The sequence below is a fragment of the Balaenoptera physalus genome, assembly GCF_965194825.1.
Source record: "Balaenoptera physalus genome assembly, chromosome: 1".
NCBI lineage: Eukaryota > Metazoa > Chordata > Mammalia > Artiodactyla > Balaenopteridae > Balaenoptera > Balaenoptera physalus.
Genome location: NC_138882.1, coordinates 174,594,842 through 174,616,562, shown reverse-complemented (window position 1 = coordinate 174,616,562; position 21,721 = coordinate 174,594,842). Strand labels below are relative to the sequence as shown.

Sequence of the window (21,721 nt, the reverse complement as noted above, 5' to 3'; positions counted from 1 at the left end):
TTCACTGGACACTATACAACTAACAAACTTTTCTGCACTGTCATTTATTTCCAGTGGCAAGTTCATTGAGTATTTTGACCCAAATCCAGGGATGGCTGTAAGCAAGTTACAATATTATATAAGGTTAAGATAACAATGTTATCCTTGAATTACATAATTTTTATAACTAGTTTTACCACAGATAATTTCAGGAATTCTGAGTATTATAACTGGAGACTAGCCTAAAAATCACAGGGTGTTGTGAAAAAGATGCATAGTGTTTATCTGAAATCATTAGGAAGTTAAGGGGTATTTTCTTCAGGCAACATTGTTTCAAGTAGTTTCTTTTGCTAAAAGTTGCTTTTTAAAAATCTATCCACCACTAATTTAAGACAACTATGCTAAATTAAGTTGTTTCAAACTAGTTTATTTAGGGGTTCCATTTTCACTCCTCAATAGATTTTATGTATTTCTCATATGCTTCTTCACTCATTAGTTCCTCTAGTTCTGAAGGGTTACTGAGTGTCATCTTGATCAGCCAACCATCTTCATAACAAGATTTGTTGACAAGTCCTGGATTTTCTGTTAGAACTTCATTAATTTCAGTTACTTCTCCTGATAGAGAATAGAGTTCACTAGCAGCTCTCACACTTTCCAAAGCACCAAATTCCTCTTGTTTTTTCAATTTTGTCCCAACTTCAGGCAGACTACAGTAAACAACATCTCCCAAAGCTTCCTGTGCAAAATTGCTGATTCCCACTGTTCCAACACCGTTTTCTGTTGTTACCCATTCATGTTTGTCTGTGAATTTACGACCCGACAGCAGAGCGGGGCCGGTGCGCAGCGCCCGGACGGCGCCCGCCCGCAGTTCCCAGGGCGCAGTCCCCAGGGCCGCAGCGGGCAGGGCGCGTTGGGCGCAGAGATGGCGCGCCGGCTGCAGACCGCGGCCCGCACGCTGCGCGCCACTCGCAGCGCTATGTTCGCAGGGTCATTTTCTGTTTCTTGAGAGAGAAAACAACAGTGACAAAATAGAGTGAACATATATGTTCACTTGTTTTTTGCTTCCAAAGTTACTTTATCTCCAGATCACTTTATCCCCAGATTCACGCAACACACAACTTTTATATCTTTTTTTCAACTCCACATTACCCACCTCATGCGTGCCACTTCATTACACTGATCCTTAGAGTGCCATTTTTCTTTAAGTTTAATAAGATATAATTTGCATATGGTAAAATTTATCCTTCTCAGTGTATAGATCAAAAAGATTTTGATGGATGTGTGCAGTTGTGTATCAAGACATGGAACATTTCCATCAGCACAAAAACTTCCCTTGTGCCCCTTGGCAGTCAGTTCCCTCCCCCAGCTCCAGCCCCTGGCAACCATTAATCTGATCTCTATCCTTATAGCCTTGCCTTTTCCAGAATGTCATATAAATGGAATCAAACAGTATGTAGACTTTCATGTCTGACTTCTTTCATTTAGCATATGCATTTGAGATTCATCCATGTTGTTGCACGTCTCAGTAAATTTATTCCGTGGTTCAGTAGTTTGTTCCTTCTTATAGCTGAAAAGTTTTCCATTGTATAGATGTACCACAATTTGCTTATCTATTCAGCAGCTGATGGATATTTGAGTTATTTCTAATTTTTGGTTACTATGAATAAAGCTAACACATTTGCATACACATCTTTATATGAACATGTGCTTTCATTTCTCTTGGGTGAATACCTGGCAGTGGGATTGCTGGATTGTGTGATAAATTTATGTTTTATTTTCTAAGAAACTGACAAACTTTTCCAAGTGGTTGTACAAGTTTGCATTCCCACTGGCAATATATGATGAGTGCTAATTTTAACACAGACTTCTTTGCAAACTTCTTTGAATTTCTCCACTGACTCTTCCCTACATTTCCCAGAAAGCTTGTCATATTGGTGATAATGATACTTTATTTTTTAAATATGAGATGTATTTACTGAAGTGTAGCATATATACAGAAGAGGACACACATCACAAATGTATGACTTGATGAATTTTCACAAAGTAAACACAGTTATATAATCACCACCCAGATCAAGAAAGACTGCTACCAGCACCCTAGCCCATCCCATGTGCCCATTCCTAGTCACTCCCTCTCTTCCTCAAAACTGAGAGTTCCATGGTGGCCTAGTGCTTAGGATTCCAGGTTTTCACTGCCGTGGCCTGTGTTCAATCCCTGGTCGGGAAACTGAGATCCTGTAAGCTGCACAGCAAGGCAAAAAGCCAAACCAAACCAAACCAAGAAACTAACTACATGCTATTCTGAATTTTAATAATATAGATTCATTTTGCTGGTTTTGAACCTAATAAATATGGGATAATACAGAATGTACTCATTTTTGTCTGCTTCTTTTGCTAGACATTATGTTTGGACAAGGTCACCCACATTACTCACATAACAGTAGGCCATTAATTTTCATGCTCTATGATACTACAATTTATCCATCCTACTGTTGATGTACATTTGGGTTGTTTCCAGTTTGGAACTTGTAAAAATAAACGTTGCTCTGGCCATCTTCATAATAGCTTCGAACTGGAAACTATCCAAATGCCCATAAATAACAGAATGGATAATCAAATTGTAGTAAGAGCATATGATAAAATACTAGTCAGCAATAAAGACCAAACCACTGACTTATGCAATATCATGGATAAATCTCAAAAACATTATATTAATTGAAATAAGCCAACACTAGAGAATACATAAAGTATGATCCCTTCTTGATGAAGCCTGAGAATAGGCAAAACTAATCTGTAATGATAAAAATCAGACAGTGATTTCTGCGGATGAGGAGAATTGATTAGAAAGGAACACAGCCTGGACTTCCCTGGTGGCGCAGTGGTTAAGAATCCACCTGTCAATGTAGGGGACACCGGTTAGAGCCCTGGTCTGGGAAGATCCCATATGCCGTGGAGCAACTAAGCCCGTGTGCCACAACTACTGAGCCTGCTCTCTAGAGCCCGCGAGCCACAACTACTGAGCCCGTGTGCCACAACTACTGAAGCCCGCGCGCCTAGAGCCCATGCTCCACAACAAGAGAAGCCACCGCAATGAGAAGCCTGCGCACCGCGACGAAGAGTAGCCCCTGCTCACTGCAACTAGAGAAGCCTGCGCGCAGCAACGAAGACCCAACAGAGCCAAAAATAAATAAATAAAATAAATAAATTTAAATAAATAAATAAAAATAAAAAAGACATTGGTGACTTACAAAAGAAAAGCATCTCTTAAAAGAAAAAAAAGAACACAGCCTGAAGAAAAACTTTCTTGGGTAACAGTGAAAGTGTTCTATTTCTCAGTTTAGATGGTGGTTACGTGGGTATATACCAATGTCAAAATTCATTGAAATGAACACTTAATACCTGTGTATTCTATTGTGTGTTAATTACGATGCAATAAAAATTAATACAGAGAAATGCTGCTTAGTCGTAAAAAATGCTGTCATGAACTTTCCTATACTTGGTTTTTGGAACACATATGGATGCACATTTGTTGAGTATATAGGTAGGAGTAGAATTGCTGGATCATAGAATATGTATGAATCATGGCTCTGCAATTTAATAGCTGGATGACATTGGGCAAGTGCCCAGAACCTCTAGAGAAGACCAGTTTCCTTTCTGTTACCAAGGAGCTAATCTCACCTTGATGGGTTCGAACCATGAAAACTGTTTTTGTCAATTAGCAAAAAGACATAATGCTGAGAAACCTCATTTTCTAAAAGCACTGCTTTTTCAGAAAATTTGCTATTTGAAATATCAGTAAGAACGGAATATTCCACTCTCGCCTGGAGGACCTGAGTTACTTTGACATGGAGAAGCAGCCTCAATTTCCAACCCAGGTGCAGAGCTTCAGATAAGGGGTTTCCAGATACAGCATTCCACATTTATCTCCACGCTGTAGTTTCCAAGGAAACAGGATTCTGAGTCTTCTTGTTAGCTCAGGCCTGACGATAATCCCTTTACACATAGCCTGGTGTGCTTTGAGGCTATCAAAAACACTGCTTCTTTTAAATTTTACCTACACTCCATCTTTCCAAATCCTGGAATAATTCTACCTCTCCCGTGCTTGGTGAGATACCCCATGATTCCTCTGGTGTGTAGTCCCCCTTGCAGCAGTAAGTTAATAAACCTAACTTTGTCAGACCATATAAAGATAAAGCCACTTTATCAGATGGGCTTTATCTCGGGTATTACCAATAACTTTGTAAAATGTGTTCACATTACCTGGATGGGCATTTAAGAAATGATAGTTATTTTTTATTATTCGTGTATAAATTCAATATATGTTCATTTGACATCTAGTATTTGCACGGCACAAATGTATTGCTATGAGAGATAGCACAAGATAGCCATGGCACAGATGGAAAACCACTTTTTATTTTAGCTGGAGAAAGAAACCAACAATAACAACCACCACTATGTTTTCAATCCTAGGAGAAAAATACTTTTACTGAACTTCACTTTAAATAGAATCCAATGTAAATGAAAACATTCTCAAGACTATTTTATAGGTAAAAAAGTACAATGTACACGATTTACTATAAGGTAGGACATAAAACTATGGATTCTAAGAAATCGTATGGTTTTAATAACCAGAAGGAGAGGACCCAAATGTCGTCTGTCCTTTTCTAAAGAGAAAAAAATTGCTCTTATAAATGCTCCAACGAAAAATAGAGACAGCATTGCTTACAAAAGCTCTAAGGCTGAATGCAGGCTCATTCACCCATCTAGGGTCCCCTCCTACACAGGCAAGCAGCTTCCTCTCTTGGCCATTCCCCAGAGATTGCAAAGCAGACTGGGGTGAAGTGGGGTGGAGAATACAGGAAACAAACACTGCCAGTTCCCCTTCACTTCTCTCTATCTTGATCTCCTCCCAAAGCAAAATCCTCCTACTCTTGTCTTTCCATCTAACATACGCTCAGAAAATGCAGTCTTCTATGGGAACATTGAGGTCATACACTCCAAATTCCTTAAGAGAATGATTTTAAAAATTTGAGAGTCTAGTTCTCCAAGAAATCCTGGCTTGGGATATAGATGAAGAAGCTATCTGGGAGGGATTTAGATGGAGAATGAATTTGGTAATATGAGAATGCGTTTTAGGGACATAGCAAGATGACAATACAATTAGCTTAGTGTTTGGGTTTTGCAGTCAAATCTCAGAAAAGCAAATTAACCTCTATGGTTTTAACTTTCTCAACTGTAAAAGGGAAAATAATAACGCTTGCTCTGTCGAGTTACTTTACTTCAACATTTAAAAAAATCGATTGTCCGTTATCTAGTCTGAAGGTAAAACTATAGTTAGAACATCGTCCCTTGCTGTGAAAGAGCTTATGAACAACTGAATTGCAGTGAGGGGATCACAAATAATACGTGCTCAAGAAATCTTATTATTATCATTTTATTGTTTAGACTAGAAGAGGGGTGGAGGGAGAAATGAAAGTGATTTGTAAACCATAAAAGTGCTCCACAAATCTTAACAAAGCCCTAGAGGATGGAAGCAGAGTGAGGAATTTCAGGAGTTTGGTTACGGATCTGGGTTTCAAGGCTGTCGAATTCTCCATATTTGGGCCTGAATGCTCAGAATAGAACAGAATAGGATGTTAGGGCTGAGATCATCTGGTACAATTTTATGCTAATCGAAAAATTCTTGCCTTCTGTCACCGTGCCCTGGCGATAAACAACACCGCCACCTCAGATTCTCCAATCCGAGCCCCAATGGTATGATGTCATCGCCCCGCCCCGCATCCCCAAGCTCCAGGGCGTCACGTCTCTAAGCTACCGTGCCTACACCAGTTCCAGAGGCGCCTGCGCAATGTGGGGGAGCCAGGGCGGATGTGTGCGCGCTGCGAGGGGGCGGGGCTAGCGCTCACGCAGCTTTATCCCCTTCCCCGCCCTTTCTCTTCCCGGTTTCCCTGTCAGCCTGCTGGTCGGGTCTGGCGGCTGCTTCCGGTAGGAGCGCGGTGCAGGGCGAGTCGGTCTCGGCTCCTCGTCATGTCCTACGGTCCCTTAGATATGTACCGGAACCCGGGGGCCTCAGGGCCCCCGCTCCGGGACTTCAACAGCATCATCCAGACGTGCAGCGGCAACATCCAGCGGATCAGCCAAGCCAGTGAGCCGGGGTACCGGGCTGGGGGGCGGGGGCCGTCCCGGGGACAGGCCCGGGTGAGGCTGCCGGGACGCGGAGCCCGGCTAGGGCTACGGCCAGGGCCACACCTGAGGCCGTCTTGGGTGCTCTGCTCTGGATACGGCGGGCTGCTATCCCCGAGTCTGCCAGGCCCAGGCACTCCGAAGGTCCGGAGCCCCAGCTGCAGCTCGAGTTTCTTCTCAGGAGTTCTGCTCTTACGGTGTTGGGGCCAAGACAGCAGTCCTGACAGCCGCAGGGTGGGAGGGTGTGTGTGTGTGTTCCCTCCAGAGCAGTGAATGAGTCGACTGGCTGCAGTGGTCAGCCTGGTTTTTCCTGTCATCTGCCTCCCTCCACCCACCTCGCTTTCCTCTTTGGTCAGCTTGGATCGGGAGTTGTTTCCTGGTTTAGACTTTACATTCTGCTGAGCTTCTGGCTTCTTGGAAGTCAGAAGCTTTCAGTTAAGGGAAGTGGAGAGTGCATGTGTTTTGGTGATTTTAATACAGTTCTTCCTGTAAGGAATTTGGAAATCAGATATAATGACTTGTATTCGAGGGGTGAGATGACTTCTACTTTAATAAAGAGAATTCACCAAAAACATTTCAGTTTACATTCTTTTGTCTTTTGTAACAAAAGATTTGCATATATTTTTGGATTTCAAGCCAATGAGGCTTTTGTTTTCCTTCCCCACCTAGCTACTCTTTTGAACAAGCATGATACACAGAGAAGCTCAGGGACATGGCCATAATCACACAGCAAGGAAGACATGGTAGAGGTGGTGGTGGATTTCAGAATGTCATTGCTTGTCTTAAAACTCCCTCCCCACCATTAGGGTCTGAATGATACTGTAGTTGAATGAGTCAAATACACGTTATTTCGTGTGCCTGAAAATTAGCTCAGAGCCTTATAAACAGGAAGTCAGCAGCAGCAACTACTTGGAAAGAATGGTATCATCATCCTTGTTGTTTATTATTGTGTTTTCGTGAGCTTGGCTGTACCCTGTTAATAGGTAGAACTAGTTGGTCCTGAATTACAATTATGTTCTGTATTTTAAAGAACAATCTATCACTTAGCTTTTAAATTTAAATATATAATGAGAGAGGGAAGTTTCTGATGGAAGGCATTTGAATCTGGGCACTTTGGAAGTGGAAAGAAGAATATGTGGTCTGTTAAATCCAGAAATTTGAAACAAAAATTAATGTGACCACTGGTTAGAAAGTATAGTACTTTGTGTTCCAATTTCCTTTTGTGAGGGAGCTGTAATACAGGTTAGATCAGAATATTCTGGTTCAATACTGAAAGTTTCTTATTGAGGCCAAATATAATTTTAATGTCTATTTGTGAAATTTTCATTCTGCATGTATTTGAGTATGAGGCATGTAGTATTATGGGAAGTGACATGGATTCCTTTAACAGGGAGCCTGTGGCATACATAATGACTGAAAGGGATTGCTACTATAGAAGAGATATAATAAAATTATAGGTATTCAGGAGAGAAAGACACCTTTTTCACTTGGGAGAGGCCAGGGAAGGCATTATTGGCATTTGAGCTAGGTCTGGAAAGATGGTGAAAAGGATTTGAACTTTCGAGAGTAAAGAAGGGAAGAGCATTCCAGGAGGGAATAAAATGAACAAAGCATGGTAGTGGGAAAGCATGTGGTGTGTATAGAAAAGTAGAGTGATTTAATTTGGCTAGACTGGTGGAGTCCAGAAAGTAGTGGAAAATAGGATTGGAAAGGTAAGTTGGGGCCCAAACATGAAGTGCTTTAAGTGCTACACTAAGGGGGTTTGGATTTAATTCTTTAGAAATGTGTAAATTGAGTTGGAAGGGAGAGAGACTGGAATCAGAGACACCAGTTAGGATCTGAAAATGAAAAGAAGGAAAGGATAGGAGAGGTGTCTGGTCATAGAATTGATAAGGTTTAGCTGTTGATTAGGCATCAGGCTCAAGGGATAGTTGGATTCATTTTGTTAGTAACATTAATAGCTAACATTTGAGTACATACTGTATGCCAGGCAATATAAGTGCTTTACATGCATTATCTTAATTTTGTAACGACCCTGTGAAGTAATTACCAATATTATTTCTTTTTATGGGTTAGGAAACAGGCTGAGAAAGGTTAAATAATTACGCAGCTAACAAATGGCAATACCTAAATTTGAAACCAGATCTGTCTCTTACGACCAGCATTCAGCCTTTTTATAATTTTTAATTAATATTACAATTTTATAGCAGTTAACACTTCAAGTTACAAGTGACTTTTCTTTTTCTTTCTTTTTTTTTACTCTTCATAGGAAGCTATGGGAAATACCTGAGGCTGTGGAACTTTCTCTTCTTGTGGTGTGTCTGCCTCTCCTGCTAGATTGTTAGTTCCTTTGAAGAAATGGGACATGACTTATTCATCTTTATATTTCTAGTACTTATCTCAGACCCAAGTATATGTTAGATTCATTCATGCACAGTTCAACAGATATTCTATGAGCACCTGCTCTGCACTGGGGATGGAGTGATGAGCAAGACAGACAAAACCCTGCCCTGATAGTGTGTGTGTGTTTGTGTATGTGTATGTATACACACGTATGCATACATGCACATATATAAACAATATTGAGAAATAATAAGTGCTATGAAGAAAAGAATAAGGGGACAGAGAGTGAGGAGAGCAAGAGGGTGGGTGTGCTATTTTATATTTTTACATCAGTTGGTCAAGGAAGGCCTCTCTGAGGGGGTGATGTTTGAATAGACACCTGAATGAAGTGAGGGAGAGAACCTCATGAGTAACTGGGGGAAGGCATCCTAGGCAGAGGGAACAGCAAGAGCAAAGACCTCAGTGCTTTCAAGAATAGCAAGGAGACTAGTGTGGCTGGACTGCAGTTAGAGAAGGGGAGCATAGTAGGAAAAGAGGCCAGGGAGGTAGCCAGGGATCATATCATTTAGGGTCTTGATGCTTAGTAAATTGTATTTAGTAGATTTGAATGAATGAGGTTTCTCTACCATCTTGGAACTCTTCCTGACTCATTTACCTTGTGCTGTGTGGTTCCTACCACATCTTATGACCCTAGTCAGTGTGAGCTGGAATTCTCCCCTTGGGATTGTTTAGTGAGGCACTGGGAATTTGAAATTGGTAGGGTGACATTGCTTCTACCCACTTATCAGGCTGGTGCCCATCCCCCAGACGTGGCCAGCATACCAAAGTATACAGTCTGAATGTGACCTCCCAGACATATGCCCACATCCATATAGTCCTGCAAGGACCTGTATCTGTTGAAAATTTGAGAGAATAGCTATTCTTTTTTCTCAACTGTGGGTTTTTTTCACATATGTGGGTTTGGAATTGCTGAGCATATCAGCCTGAAATACGGCAGGCCACCGCGTGGGTTGTTATAGGTACAGCTAAGGTTGACTGCCTGGTACAAGGGGTTGTTATCAGTATGTGTGGGCTACAGAAGAAAACTGCTTGACTCTGCCTATTGTGAAACGAAGGGTCTGGGCAAGTATTGCTGAGGCAGATATAAGGAAATAACGTTAACAGGTGCCAAGTTATCTCTGAAGAGATTAAAGAACATCATTTCTGTTCTTTAACGTTGCTAATTTTTTTAAAAAAATGAATGAATGAATGAATGAATTTATTTATTTATTTTTGGCTGTGTTGGGTCTTTGTTGCTGCACGCGGGCTTTCTCTAGTTGTGGCGAGCGGGGGCTACTCTTCGTTGTGGTGTGCGGGCTTCTTATTGTGGTGGCTTCTCTTGTTGCAGAGCACAGGCTCTAGGCGCACGGGCTTCAGTAGTTGTGGCACGTGGGCTCAGTAGTTGTGGCTCACGGGCTCTAGAGCGCAGGCTCAGTAGTTGTGGCGCACAGGCTTAGTTGCTGTGCAGCATGTGGGATCTTCCTGGACCAGGGCTTGAACCCATGTTCCCTGCGTTGGCAGGCGGATTCTTAACCACTGCACCACCAGGGAAGCCCAACGTTGCTAATTTATTGATATGATTCTGTTTACTAAAAAAATTAAAAGCAGTTGAACTTTTAGAACTGATTATCGTGTGCAATCCTCTGGGTTGTTCTTTCAAAGTTATTTTCATATTGGCCCCTTGCTCTTTATTTCATTGTCCTCCTCATAAGTCTTCATGATCTCAGCCTCTGTAGTCCAGCAGCATAGTCTCAGTGTCTCTGTTCCCATTCTAGTTCATCCTGATAAGGCTATCAGCAGTATGTCTAAAGTCCTGTTTTCATTATACCACTCACCTTCTCAAGAGCCTATGGTGGCTCTCTGTTGTCTGCTGCATCAGATCTTAACATTCCACCTTGCTTTCACTGTCTCTGTCATCTTAACCCAAATTAGCCATATTTTCTACTTCTCTTTGTTACAGGCAGGCTGTTTTTCTTAACATCCCTAAGCACAGGGTTTTGCTGCAAGTTTTTGCTCTTTCTGTTCCTCCTTTCTTTAATCTTTCCCTATCTCACTAGCTACCTAAATTACAAAAATCCTTTGAGTTGTGCTTAAATCCTGCCCCTTGTAAATAAGCCTTCCTTTGCTTTTGAAAGAGTGAGGTCAGGAAGAGCCTGGGCCTTAGGCTCAGCAGATCTGTGACTGAGTCCTTGCTCCTCTGTGTTGTACTGTTCACCTTGGGCAGGCTAGTTCCCCTTTCTGTCTGTTACCCCATATGTAAAATGAATGGTGTTGTTAAAGTGGGATGTTTGAAAGTGCCTAGTCTAGTACCTGGTACATAGTAGACATTCAGTAAATGGTGATATCATTGGTTGAGCCCCCTGCTCCACTATAGTTTAGTAGTTAAGTGAGCAGGCTCAGGAGTCAGACTGCCTGGGTTTGCGTCCTAGATCTGCTTCTTACTAGCCATGTAAACATATTGCTGTACCTCTCTATTTCACAGTTTCCTCATCTATAAGATGGAGTTAATGATAGACTCTACTTCACAGGATTGTGAGAATTAAGTGAGGTAATTTATATAAAGTGCTTAAACCAGTGCCTGCAACATTGTTTAAGAAGTGTTAGCTATCATTTTGTTTTTTTCCTTTGAATTTGCAAGCTTAGCACTTACTTTATTCTGTAGTCTTTAATTCATGCTTTTTGACCTTGTTATTCCAACTGAGAGATTACTATTAGTTTTGTTGTGGGGATAGCGATCATGCACTGTACAGCTGTCTTTAGCTTCAGTGCCTGGCACAGCAGTGGATATGTAGTTAGCATTCGATATGTACTTAATTGATTTTATCATTGCTAAGTACATTTTTCTTGGTCTCGAGTTCGATAATAATAGCTATCCTTAATTGAGTTCTTTTAAGTGCCAGACACTGTTCTAAATTTAGCTTCATATTATCTTAGGTCATCCTCACAACAACCATATGAGGGTTCTCTTGTTTTTCCCATTTTTTAGGTGAGGAAACTGAGGCACAGAGGAATAGAAACTTTTGCTAGGAAGTGGTGGAACCAGGAATAACACAGAGCAGTCTTAATTGAGAGTCTGTGCTCTTAACGAGTTCGTGTCCTGTCATGGGTATGGTAAATAGAAGATTATACCTTTGATGTTTAGTATTCATGTTCAGTTTAGTTTAGAGCTTTACTATTGTAGTATAGTGGCTACTTTTTTTTTAAATGTTTTTAATTTTTTGGCTGCATTGGGTCTTCATTGCTGTGCGCGGGCTTTCCCTAGTTGCGGTGAGCAGGGGCTACTCTTTGTTGCGGTGTGCGGGCTTCTCATTGCGGTGGCTTCTGTTGTTGCGGAGCACGGGCTGTAGACGCACGGGCTTCAGTAGTTGCGGCACACGAGCTCAGTAGTTGTGGCTCGTGGGCTCTAGAGCGCAGGCTCAGTAGTTGTGGCGCACGGGCTTAGTTGCTCTGTGGCATGTGAGATCTTCCTGGACCAGGGCTCGAACCCATGTCCCTTGTTTTGGCAGGTGGATTCTTTTTTGTTGTTGTTGTTGCTAGAAATCTCTCCTGTCTTAGGAAGTTGACAGAGAGATACTACTTCTTTTTTTTTTTTTCTTGAATTTTATTTTATTCATTTATTTATACAGCAGGTTCTTATTAGTTATCCATTTTATACATATTAGTGTATATATGTCAATCCCAGTCTCCCAATTCATCACACCACCACCCCGTGGTAGGCGGATTCTTAAACCCTGCGCCACCAGTGAAATTCTATAGTGGCTACTTTTAAAAAGTCAGGTCATTTTCATTGTAGCTTTGCAAAAACAGTGCAAACCTAATTTTCAGAGTAAGACACTGAGTTGACTTCATTGTAATAATGACCACATAGGCTATCATTTTCTCATTTAATGTAAATAATGCTCTTTCTTTGAATTTATATTTGCTTGTTTAATATACTGAATTAGAGCATTCGAGTCTCTCAGATAAAGAAATTTTTACCTGTATGGTAGTTGCTTATGATATGACTAGACATTGATTTGGATTAAGGTTCATTTGGAGATTCACATTCTGCCTAAAGTGATATCAGCTAAAAGCACATGAAGAGTGTTCAGTTTAGAGTAGTTTCTAGTGTGGATGTTAGCTGTAATGTGCGAGAAATTGATTTGCTTCATAGTCTTTTAAAAATTTTAGCCAGGACATGCTTTTAAAAATGAGAGGTCAGTGATAGGAGAAATTGAGGCCTAGTTTTAAAAATAACAAAATTGCTTACACGGAACTGAGGCCTAGTCATCTGGTTTCCAGGATTATGTAGCATTTCGTAGAGGATAGATACCCAATTATTTTCATCCAAAATATTGTGACAAATCAATCTAAAGTAAAACTTTTATTTACTAGAATGCTTAGAAAAGGAGTTTTCTCATTAACCAAGCTGACCAGAAAACCCTTTTAGACGTAGCCCATTTTGATAAAAATTGTTCCAAAAAGTATCACTGTACTTTTTGACATTTTAAGTACATTCAAGTGAAAATAAGTGTGTATGTAAACATTCACACTATTCTATTTCTATTTGTGCTTTAGGATTAAGGGATACAGTTCTTAGTTGTAAAACAGATGGGTCATTAAGTCACTATTTTCAAATAAACCCCTGATGGTGGTGGTTATGGAGGGTGGTATACAAAAAAATTATACTTCCAGTAAACGTAGACACCACTGTCTTTATCATTTGAGTTTTGGGGCATCTGATACCTGAGTCTTGCTGGAAACTTTTAGGAAAATATCAATATGCAGGAATTTAGATAGAATTGATGGAAGCTTGGATTCATTCTGGTGCTTAACTAGTAAGTGACCCTATAAAGTCCTCCTCCCCCCCACCCCTCCATCCCAATTCAGGTAATCTCAGCAAACAAAAGAAGTCAGAAAAGTCTAGATAAATAAAAGTTCTCAGCTGAGAATATACAAAGAACAGCTGATTTTTAATTGATTTTTTCCCCCCATAGTCTGTAAAGTCCCCTTTGCTCTCTAGGGCATTTAATATGGTTTGATAGATGATTAACAACTTGAAACTTTGACATACCTCTAGAGTTTCTAAGGAGAATGCTTTATATAAAGACAGTCAGTAAGATGAGATGTTTCCTTGAACTGCCATACCGGTAACATTTACCTTTATATGTCACCCTGTAACCAACTATTTTCTGGAGGGGTATGTATGTGTGTGTGGTTATGCAAATACAAAAATGAGTAGAATGTGGTCAGTGCCATCCAGAGGCATATAGTCAGTCCAGTCCCATTTGTACACAGGCAGAGTCTCTCTAAGCCAAACTCTGGCTTGCAAAAACACTGCTTGGTTACACAGCATCATTCTGGGACTAGAGCTTCTTCATTATTGTTGAATTTTAGCATTGAGCAGTGGTGGGAGTACTTAGAAATCATTTAGTCCTTACATAGTTGTAATAATTTAATGAATAAAAAGCCCCACACAAATAGTAAATATTGTGACAAATAGTAAGTACTCAATATATGTTAGTTAAACCTGAATATCATATACAATTGGTGAAAGAGACCCAGCAACATGAAATGACTTGTCTGGTGCCATACATCTAGTTAGTGGTCGAATCTGGCTCAGAGTTTAGGTCTCATTATTCCTAGCTCATGTTCATTCATATCTTCTGCCTTGAAAGTGGCATGACATAAAACAGAGGCTAACTCAATTAATCAGCAATTACTTATTACCCGCTGGGTGCTGGCACTCTGCTGGACTCTGGTGAGTACACAGGAACCTTCGCAAAGGTCAGAGGGAGTCGGGGAAGGGAGCAGGTTAGAGCAAGGGCATCAGCCTATCTGGAGCAGAGAGCTATTAAGTTAGGAAGCTATCAGATAAGCAGGGTGGGGCGAAGTGGAACACTGGGAAACGGAGGCCTGCCCTAAGTCACTGCGTTCTGTGTATTTCCTTTAAGCGTCAGCCTTTTGAGAGAACCTAATGTGGCATAAAAAATATAGTTATTGGAATTAGCACTGGGTTTGAATTCTGGTTTTTATGACACTCTGCTCAAAACCGTCAGTGGCCTCACATTTCTTTAAAATTCGAAGTCCTTGCTCTAGTTTACAAGGCCCTATGTAATCTGGCTCCCCCCTCTCTCTTACATCTCTTTTGCTCCCTCTGGGCCTCCTGTTCCTCCATCACAACAAGTGCTCTTGCCTTGGGGATTTTGTGCTTAATGCTCTCTGCTAGAAAGCTCCCCCAGAAATTTCGCATGGCTTGATCTTTCACTTCCTTTAGGTCTCTGCTCTGTGTCACCTCATCAGAGAAGTCTTCTCTGACCGCCCTGTGTAAACTAGTACCCTCTCCCTACCAGCCTTTACCTGAATTTATTTTTCTTTATATATATATAGCACTTATCACTACCTGATACATGCTTATTATCTCTTTTCCTTAAAATGTAAGCTTCTTGAGAGCAATATCTTCTAGAGCATATAACAGTGTAAAGTAGGTATTCTAAATGAATGAATGAATGAGTTTTGTAACACTCAGTGTGAGCCTCAGTGTGCCCATCTGTAATAATGCTTATCTAATAAGATAATACTTATCAAGTGTGAAGGAAAAACACTTCTGTGTTTCCTCCACTGTCAATACTTCTGACACCAGATGTGTGGATTTACCACACACCAAGCAATTATCAGATTCTCTGGACTTCAATTGGGTGTCCTCCAATTTAACTCAATTCTGACACTACCTGGGGTTAGCATCAGATTCCACAAATTAAGGGCTTAGTCCCACAAGACTCCCCCCACCCCACCCCCTTCAGATGCCAATTGTAAGTCCAAGTTCTTATCTGTGCTTCTGACCAGTGAGCCATATTGGAGGTTCCCATGAGCCCCTCCTCAGGTTCAGCTAGTTTGCTAGTCCAGCTCACATAACTCAGGAAAACATTTACTTACTAGATAATTGGTTTATTATAAAAGGATATAATTCAGGAGCAGCCAGATAGAAGAGACGCCTAGGGCAAGGTATGTGGGAAGAGCTCGGAACTTACGTGCTCTCTCAGAGCGCTGACACCCTCCCCGCATCTCCGTGTGTTCACCAGTCCGGAAGCTCATCAAATCTAGTTCAAGAACTTATAGAGGGCTTCCCTGGTGGCGCAGTGGTTGAGAATCTGCCTGCCAATGCAGGGGATGCGGGTTCGAGCCCTGGTCTGGGAAGATCCCACATGCCGCGGAGCGGCTGGGCCCGTGAGCCACAATTACTGAGCCTGCGCGTCTGGAGCCTGTGCTCCGCAACAAGAGAGGCCGCGATAGTGAGAGGCCCGCGCACCGCGATGAAGAGTGGCCCCCGCTTGCCACAACTAGAGAAAGCCCTCGCACAGAAACGAAGACCCAGCACAGCCAAAAATAAATAAATAAATAAATAAAAAGAATTTATAGAGTTTAAAATGAGGTTCCTCTCCCCCCCCAGCCCCCCCCTTCTTCTTTCCAGAGGTTGGTGGGTGGGACTGAAAGTTCCAACCTGATAATCACTTGGTCTTTCTGGTGACTAACCCCACCCAACCTAAGCCTATCAGGAGCCCTACCCTGTCACTTCAATAGGTAAACTCAGTATGCTCCAAAGGAACCCTTTATGAATAACGAAGGACACTACTATCACTCAGGAAATTCCAAAGGTTTTGGGAGCTTTATGCCAAGAACTGGGGACAAAGACCAAATATATCTTTTATTATACCACATCAAGTATGTAGCCCAGTGTCTGGCACATGGTGAATGCTCAGTAAATGCTAATGTCTGTGCTCTTTCTTAAATTATTTCTTTGGCCAGCCAGTAGACAGCTTTGATTCTGATTCCCATTTGACTTAGGTAAGAATGACATTATACATCTTAGTGATGAAAAATGATTATTATATCTTACATAGTGTTTTTTTTAGCAGAATGCAGTATTTTATAGTGCTTACATTTTCCAGTGGAACCAATAAGCTAAAAACCCTCATTTAATAGAATAGATATATTTTAGGAAAGTTTGTCAAAAGGCAACTTTTTAATCAAGTGAATTCTATATTTCCATTGTAAAAGTGGAGTTATAGTTTTACTTAAAAAATGGTCTCAAAATAAGATAAAATCATAATTTGAAGTGTTACAAACCAGTATATTCTTGACTTTGCAGAATTTTGCTTTGTAACACCCATGATGACACAGGGATTTGGGCTAGGGAGTGTTGACCTAAAACAAAGAGACTGCCAGATATTTCTCCAGCAAAGACGGGTTTATTCACGATCAACAGAGAGTTGCAGTTTGGGGTCTGCAATCATGGCTAGCCAAGTGGAAACCCCCTCCTGGCAAGGGAAGGGGAAAAGGAAGTTGGGAGGGGTATAGCAAACAAACAGTCCATGGCTTTTCATTGGCTGAGAAGAGTCTTCTTCATAGCATTTGGGCTCAGCTGTTGTGGCAGGGTGTGCGAGCTCCCCCTTCTGGTCTCCCAACTCTGTTTAACTGAGGTTTCTGTTTATTGATTTTTTTACAGGAGAAATAACTTGTACATGCTGCTAAGGACTAGGTTGTTCAGTTTCTACTTAGGAGTAGAGTCACCCAGAAATCACCTAGAAGATTTTGCTTAATTATTGTTTCTTAACAGACTTAGAGGCTATTAACACATCTGTGTTTTTGTAAGGTAACTGGTACTTAATAAACTTCAGCCTGCCTTTTTACTACCCTTGGTGACCTAACTAGGGCCAAGGTTATGACTCTGACCCCCAAATTTTGTTATTTAAGAAACATCCTATCATAAGGAACAATTAATTTTTATTTTTATTTATTTTTTTAAAAATATTTATTTATTTATCTTGGTTACACTGGGTCTTAGTTGCGGCAGGTGGGCTCCTTAGTTGCAGCTCGTGGGCTCCTTAATTGTGGCACGCGGGCTCCTTAATTGTGGCACGTGGGCTCCTTAGTTGCGGCGTGTGGGCTTCTTAGTTGTGGCACGTGGGCTCCTTAGTTCTGACGTGTGAACTCTTAGTTGCGGCATGCATGTGGCATCTAGTTCCTTGACTAGGGATTGAACCTGGGCCCCCTGCATTGGGAGCACGGAGTCTTAACCACTGCGCCACCAGGGAAGTCCAGGAACAATTAATTTTTAAAATTTAGAATTCTAATAAGTGCAATTTCGTTTTCATTGGACATTGAAACCTTGTTTATATATTGTTCCTATGAGATATATACAAATGATACAGTATTCATTGGTTTCCTCATCTTCTTCCACTAAGCCAGTCATTTAGCAGTCTGGTGTTTCACAAGTGAAACTTGGGCATTAATCCTGAGAGAGTAGGAAAGGCCCTCACAAAGGACACTGTCTTTTGGCTAGAGGAGCCATATATTACCTGTTGTGTTATATTATCTCTTGAAGTTCTAGTGAAACTTGAAGATAATTAATTGTGTTTCCCCTGGGCAAAAAGTACTCTATTATTGTGTTCCGTATTCCAGCTATTTGCAATAGAAGACAGGGAATGCTCTTAAAATGCAAGCGTGCAAACAAACTAAAAAGTCGCACAATAAAATTCCAAGCTCTGCAAATGAATGAATGAATGAATGAATGAATCTCCCTCGTCCTCCCTGCCAACCAGAAAAAGAAAATAGAAAGCAGGACATGGGAAATCAGGGGCTCTATTCCTGTCGCAGAAGTCAGTGAGGGACAGGGGTGTTCAGATTCCCAGGCAGGCTGGTGTTTCTCCTTATTGAGAGATAATCCATTCCTCTGGACCTCTGCTTTCCTAGTCCAGGCCTAGGGGCTTAAACATCTAGGATTCAAACATGACCATTCCAAATCTTAGCACAGTATCTAGGTAGAGTAATCTGAACAAAACGATATACTGTTTGTCTACAGACAGCGTAGTTAAAAAATAGGCATTGGAGTCTGATGTACCTGGGATTGATTTTTTTGCCCTGCTACTTTTTGTGTGCCCTTATATAAGATATTTAACTTCTTTAAATATATTTCCTCATCTGCACAGTGAAGATACATCTACTTCAGACTGTTGCTATGAAAATTAATAAGATTATATATACAAAGCTCCTAATATAGTACTTGGCACATAGAGGTGCTCAATTAGTGGTAACTTATTATTAATAATAAGTGTACATTGTCTTTCCAAAAATGTTTGCTGTATAAAATATTGTATATTAGTGAATTTAAATTTTTATTGTTGTGAATTGATATTTGGTATCAAGGCCATTCCAAAAGCGACAAACATTTTAACCAGTGCCATGGGAAATCTGGCAAAATGTGGGAGTTCTTTGGGAGTGACGAACAAAACCACCATCCTCTACTTAGTGGCACAGTTACTCTAGAGGAGAAAGGCGGACCTTATAAGTAGCTTTAGATGGGAATATATATGCCAAGGTCTTGATCATAGCATGCTTTCTATTAGTTGTATGTACTTATTCAGGATGTGGAGAGAGACCAGTGATCTGAGAATTAGGATGCTCGTGATGAATGTATTTTTCTTTTTTTTTAAAATTTATTTATTTTATTTATTTATTTTTGGCTGTGTTGGGTCTTCGTTGCTGAGCGGGGGCTGCTCTTTGTTGCGGTGCATGGGCTTCTCATTGCGGTGGCTTCTTTTGTTGCGGAGCACAGGCTCTAGACGCGTGGGCTTCAGTAGTTGTGGCACGCGGGCTCTAGAGCGCAGGCTCAGTAGTTGTGGCACACGGGCTTAGTTGCTCCGCAGCATGTGGGATCTTCCTGGACCAGGGCTCGAACCTGTGTCCGCTGCATTGACAGGTGGGTTCTTAACCACTGCGCCACCAGGGAAGCCCTGTATTTTTCTTTTCAATAAATCTTTTTTTCTTTTCTCCCCAGCTGCTCAGATAAAGAATTTGATGAGCCAACTAGGAACTAAGCAAGATTCAAGCAAGCTACAGGAAAATCTGTGAGTAGCTTCCTAACAAGGTTGGGATTTGTGAGGGCCTTTTGGGGACACACTTAATACCCTTGCTGCCTGGCAGCTGAGGTTTCAGGCCTGTGAAATCAGAATGAGAGGCAGTGGGACATGAGGTCATAGCTGGATCTAGAAGAGGAGCAACAAAATATATTAATGGGTTGTGATCTCCGTTGCCTCTCAGAGTCCTTGAACGCTGCTTCTTTCCTCCCTTGGGCAGTTTAGCAGAACAATTTAGGGAAGCAGAGAGGGAATCCCTACCCTCTAGACTACATTCTGCCTAAATGAGCTTCCTTGTTGGCAGAGGCCTCCTGATGATATACAGCGCTCGTCTAATCTGGTTGGATTTCCAGCTGTCTATCATATTAGAAAAATGTATTCAGAATGACCCGAGGAGAGTCTGAGGGAGAGAACAGTGGAATAGATTCTTTTTATCATGCCCTTCTTAACTCCATCTCTGCTTTTAGAAGTTCTAGTTTTCATCTTTAAAACATACTGAACAATATTCTTTGTTTCCTGTCCTAGACATTGTGAAGTGAGAGAATGACTTACTACTTTGAGCTTTTTCCAGGGAGATGTGAGATAGCTCTGGGTATGTTAGTACTGTCTGCGATGCTCAGGCTTCTGATGGACTTCCCTCTTGGGGTTTTCTTGTTTGTTTGTTTGTTTTGTCTCCCTCTTGGTTTTGACTCCCTTGTTTTATTTATTTATTTATTTATTTATATTTTTTTATCTTGGAGACCCCTTTGCAGTGAAAAAAACGTTAGTAATTAATGGTGTGGTTTCCCTGTCCTCCCTTAAACCCTTTGTAGAAGTGGCCAGATAGTAGAGGAAACCATGACTGAAAGGAGCCTTTTTTGTATTTCCACTACCTTTCAATCCCACTTAACATAGCACACATTCTTCCCTCTTTAATTTCCTTCTCCCTCTGCTCGTTACATTTTTTTACACAGTATAGGGCTTCTTTGTTTTGGAGGGAAGAGCCAGAAAGTCAGGCCTAGGGGACAGGTAGGGAGCCAAGGATAAAGCTGAAAAAGCATGAGCTTTAAGCAAGAGCGTGGGAGTAGATCTTTGGCGGTTGTTCCCTAGGGTGGAAGCTGTGCTTCTAATGTACATTTCATCCAACCTCCAGTGCCTGGATTCTGTCACTAGTCAGTGAACTGTGACAGACAGTACCCGTGCAGAACTCCTGGGCAAATCAATGCGAGAGTTTTGAGAGAGCGTTCAGTGTGTTAAAACTATTAGATTGAGGTGTGGGGGCAGTTGCTCTTCTTCTATCAGAACTGCTGAGAATGCTTTTCCTTCCTCCCCAAGGAGTTAAAATACCCAGTCAGCAGGTTTCATTGAGGCAGGTTGTTTCTACTCAGTAATATGAAGACGACTTGAGGTGAGCATGACTGGGTAGTATTTCTGGAATTTTGTTGTGAACCTGGGCATCTAGGAACCCATTTCTTCAAGTGGCCCTTTCATTCCCTGCATTGTGAGACACTCTGAGAACGAACTGATACCAGCAGCTCTCAAGAAGTGAGAATATCCTAAAACATATCTTTTCTCTCTTAGGCAACAGTTACAACACTCTACAAATCAGCTTGCCAAGGAAACAAATGAATTACTGAAGGAATTAGGGTCCTTGCCCCTTCCTTTATCTACTTCAGAACAGGTTGGTATTTTGTGGGGTTTTGGCTTGTTTTTTTAATAAGAAAGGACTTCGTGTTTGTGGAGAGGCAGTGTGTGAAACAAAAATAACTTGGCCTTTGGTTCTAGATAGACCTTCTCTGAACCTCAGTTTCCTTATTCATAAAATGGATAAGTGTCTGTTGTGACAACAGAAAGAATGTATGCACCAGATCTTGCAAAGTGCCTAGCATTTAGTAGGTACTCAATATGGGTTGCGGCTGCTGTTATTAGTAATAATATATTAATATATTAGTAAATGGGTTTAACTGGAGAAGAATGTCAATGTTTGCATCTTGTTGGGGTTTGACCTGCAGCTTTATGCTTTCAGGCTTGATCCTAGTTTGCTTGTATCCTGTATCTATAAATTTCAAGCAGACGTCTTTTATATTTTGTAGTCACTTTCATGTCGCATCATGAATCATTTATAGGTCTCAGGTTGAGGAAATGCTCAGGGAAATAGATTCCTCTATTTAAGTCATTTTCTTCAGTGGCCATTTAAATCCTTTAAAACCACACAGTTTTTACTGGAATTCATTGTTCCCTTGATATGCCGTGCCTTTTCTTCAGACGTTCCTGAAGTCAGATGTGCCCCCTCCATTGTGGCT

At 41.1% G+C, this 21,721-nt stretch overlaps 1 protein-coding gene and 1 pseudogene across 4 annotated transcripts in view; one reads left to right on the top strand and one right to left on the bottom strand.

The window, feature by feature from the left end:
• Positions 1–385: 385 nt before the first annotated feature.
• The window catches only part of LOC309650224 (glycine cleavage system H protein, mitochondrial pseudogene), a 126,151-nt pseudogene continuing 104,815 nt past the window's right edge, over positions 386–21,721 (bottom strand). The window contains exon 2 of the transcript XR_014268814.1: positions 386–2,995. The product of XR_014268814.1 is annotated as a glycine cleavage system H protein, mitochondrial pseudogene (transcript). The remainder of the gene's footprint in view (positions 2,996–21,721) is intronic.
• The window catches only part of STX12 (syntaxin 12), a 33,953-nt gene continuing 18,084 nt past the window's right edge, over positions 5,853–21,721 (top strand). The window contains exons 1-4 of one of the 3 annotated variants that reach the window (XM_082441069.1): positions 5,862–6,124; positions 8,432–8,553; positions 19,361–19,430; positions 21,000–21,099. In XM_082441069.1, the coding sequence (XP_082297195.1) occupies positions 19,381–19,430; positions 21,000–21,099 (150 nt within the window). In that variant the 5' untranslated portion in view covers positions 5,862–6,124; positions 8,432–8,553; positions 19,361–19,380. Of the gene's footprint in view, positions 6,125–8,431; positions 8,554–19,360; positions 19,431–20,999; positions 21,100–21,721 lie in introns of all 3 variants that reach the window. The other 2 variants (XM_082441068.1, XM_082441067.1) reach the window with 2 other exon arrangements.